Below are 1,770 nucleotides of genomic sequence, written 5' to 3' on the forward strand. Positions count from 1 at the left end.
TATGTAGTATTTTTTATATGAAAAACTATGTGCTTAGAGGCGAGAGTTTAATTTTATGAGAATTACTCTATTACAGGGATGCTGCCAACTTCTGGATGTCCTACCTTCCCCGTGGGCTCCCTTGGCGTGGGCGTGGAGCGAGGAGCTGGAGCTGGGCTGGGGTGGCTGGGAGTACTGGGAGGGCAGTGGGGGTGGGGGTGGCGTGGGCTGGACGGAGTCATAGCGTTTGTCACCGAAGGCATCAGCGTCCACAGACTTGCCCCTGTGAAGAAATGAAGACAATGCCAACGCCTGAGAATGGACTCACACAGACAAAACTCGTTCGCATTCTCTAAGTATCTCTAAGCTATTTTTTTTAATCTAGAAATTTCACAATGTATTCTTATGAGTATGGTAGCTCCTCTAGCAAAATAGGCAAACAAATCCCACCGTTCACCAGCACAAGGAATGCAGAGACACACGGACACTTCAAGGAAACCAGGAAAACACCCAGGAGATGGCAACCAGAGGCAAACGGAATTCTGGGTACACTTGCACTATTTCACTGTGCTGTTTACAATTTAATAACGTCTTGCAAATGTTTGAAACATATGCACAGGCCCAAGGCTTCCTTAGGCTCACTTCTAATTTCCTGTCTGGGATGCCAAGGCCACTCCGGTGCACCCAGAACCGGTGTCACCCGGGAGCCAGCCACTCCCTTAGCGAGGGGCTGGCCGTGACTGCTCTGGCTTCAGGGCCACAGGTCCCAGTGACAACTACTCAGACTCCGCCTGCGAGGCAGAGACACCAGGCAGGCGAGCGAGTGTGCCGTTCACTTTAAACGTCGCCCTTATCTCCCAGATCCACCTTTTTAACAGCTAGAGGAGCAGACCCTGCTCCGTCTTACAGGCTCATGGAAGTCAGATTGGGCCGCATACGTTTTTGCTCAGGCTGCCATGGGTAACATGTGACACAGAAAATGCACACGAAAGAAACCTTGAAGAGAGACCCATAAGTGGAACGTCGCCATCTACACCTTCGCAGAGCCGACTGCACTGGCGTTATGTGCACCAACAACAGACATGTCGAGTGACGTTCACAGACTCCGTTGGAGCGTGAGCGTTAGGCTGTGCCGCTAGCTTGCTTTCTGCATGGACACGCGCGTTTGACGATGGCGTTCGAATCTGGAAGTGCACATGACGCCAATGACAGGGGAGCACGCCTGATGAGCAGCCTCACGTGACGCCAGTCTTACCACTTGACGCTCCTTTTCAGGTAGCCATAGCTAGGGTAAGAGCCCAGAACTCTAGGGATGGCCGAGCAAGCGCAATAGAAAAACGAGAGGAAACGGTCAATCTAACTAAGCAAGTCGCAGCAAAGGGAACTCAAATGTCATTAAAAACATCCACCAAGGCGCTCTCCCTCCTGGCGCCAAGCCTTGCCCTTCCCTTCCCCGACCCGGCACCGACCATTGGCTTCTTCGCTCCCAAGCTCCCAGGGCCCTTCCTTCGCTCCATAACTTGTTTCCTAAGCCCATTTCCTCTAGGAGCTTCTCCTACCTCTGTGATTGCACCAGACAAACGTTCTCTTACCAAAAAAAGCTGAGTGTCGACCTATGAACCAGGAGGTTATGGTTCAATTCCCGGTCAGGGCACAGGCCCAGGTTGCGGGCTCGATCCCAGTAGGGGGCGTGCAGGAGGCAGCCGATCCATGATTCTCTCTCATCGTTGATGTTTCCATCTCTCTCACCCTCTCCCTTCCTCTCTGAAATCAATATAAACATTTTTACAA

The 1,770-nt window shown here is 51.9% G+C and overlaps 1 protein-coding gene across 1 annotated transcript in view; it reads right to left on the bottom strand.

The window, feature by feature from the left end:
• Window positions 1-1,770, bottom strand: part of TJP1 (tight junction protein 1) — a 112,182-nt gene that overhangs the window by 6,585 nt on the left and 103,827 nt on the right. Inside the window, 1 exon segment of the mRNA XM_015569104.1 lies at window positions 105-262. Within this exon segment, the coding sequence (XP_015424590.1) occupies window positions 105-262 (158 nt within the window).

The sequence above is a fragment of the Myotis davidii genome, unplaced genomic scaffold (genome assembly GCF_000327345.1).
Source record: "Myotis davidii unplaced genomic scaffold, ASM32734v1 scaffold164, whole genome shotgun sequence".
Taxonomy (NCBI): domain Eukaryota; kingdom Metazoa; phylum Chordata; class Mammalia; order Chiroptera; family Vespertilionidae; genus Myotis; species Myotis davidii.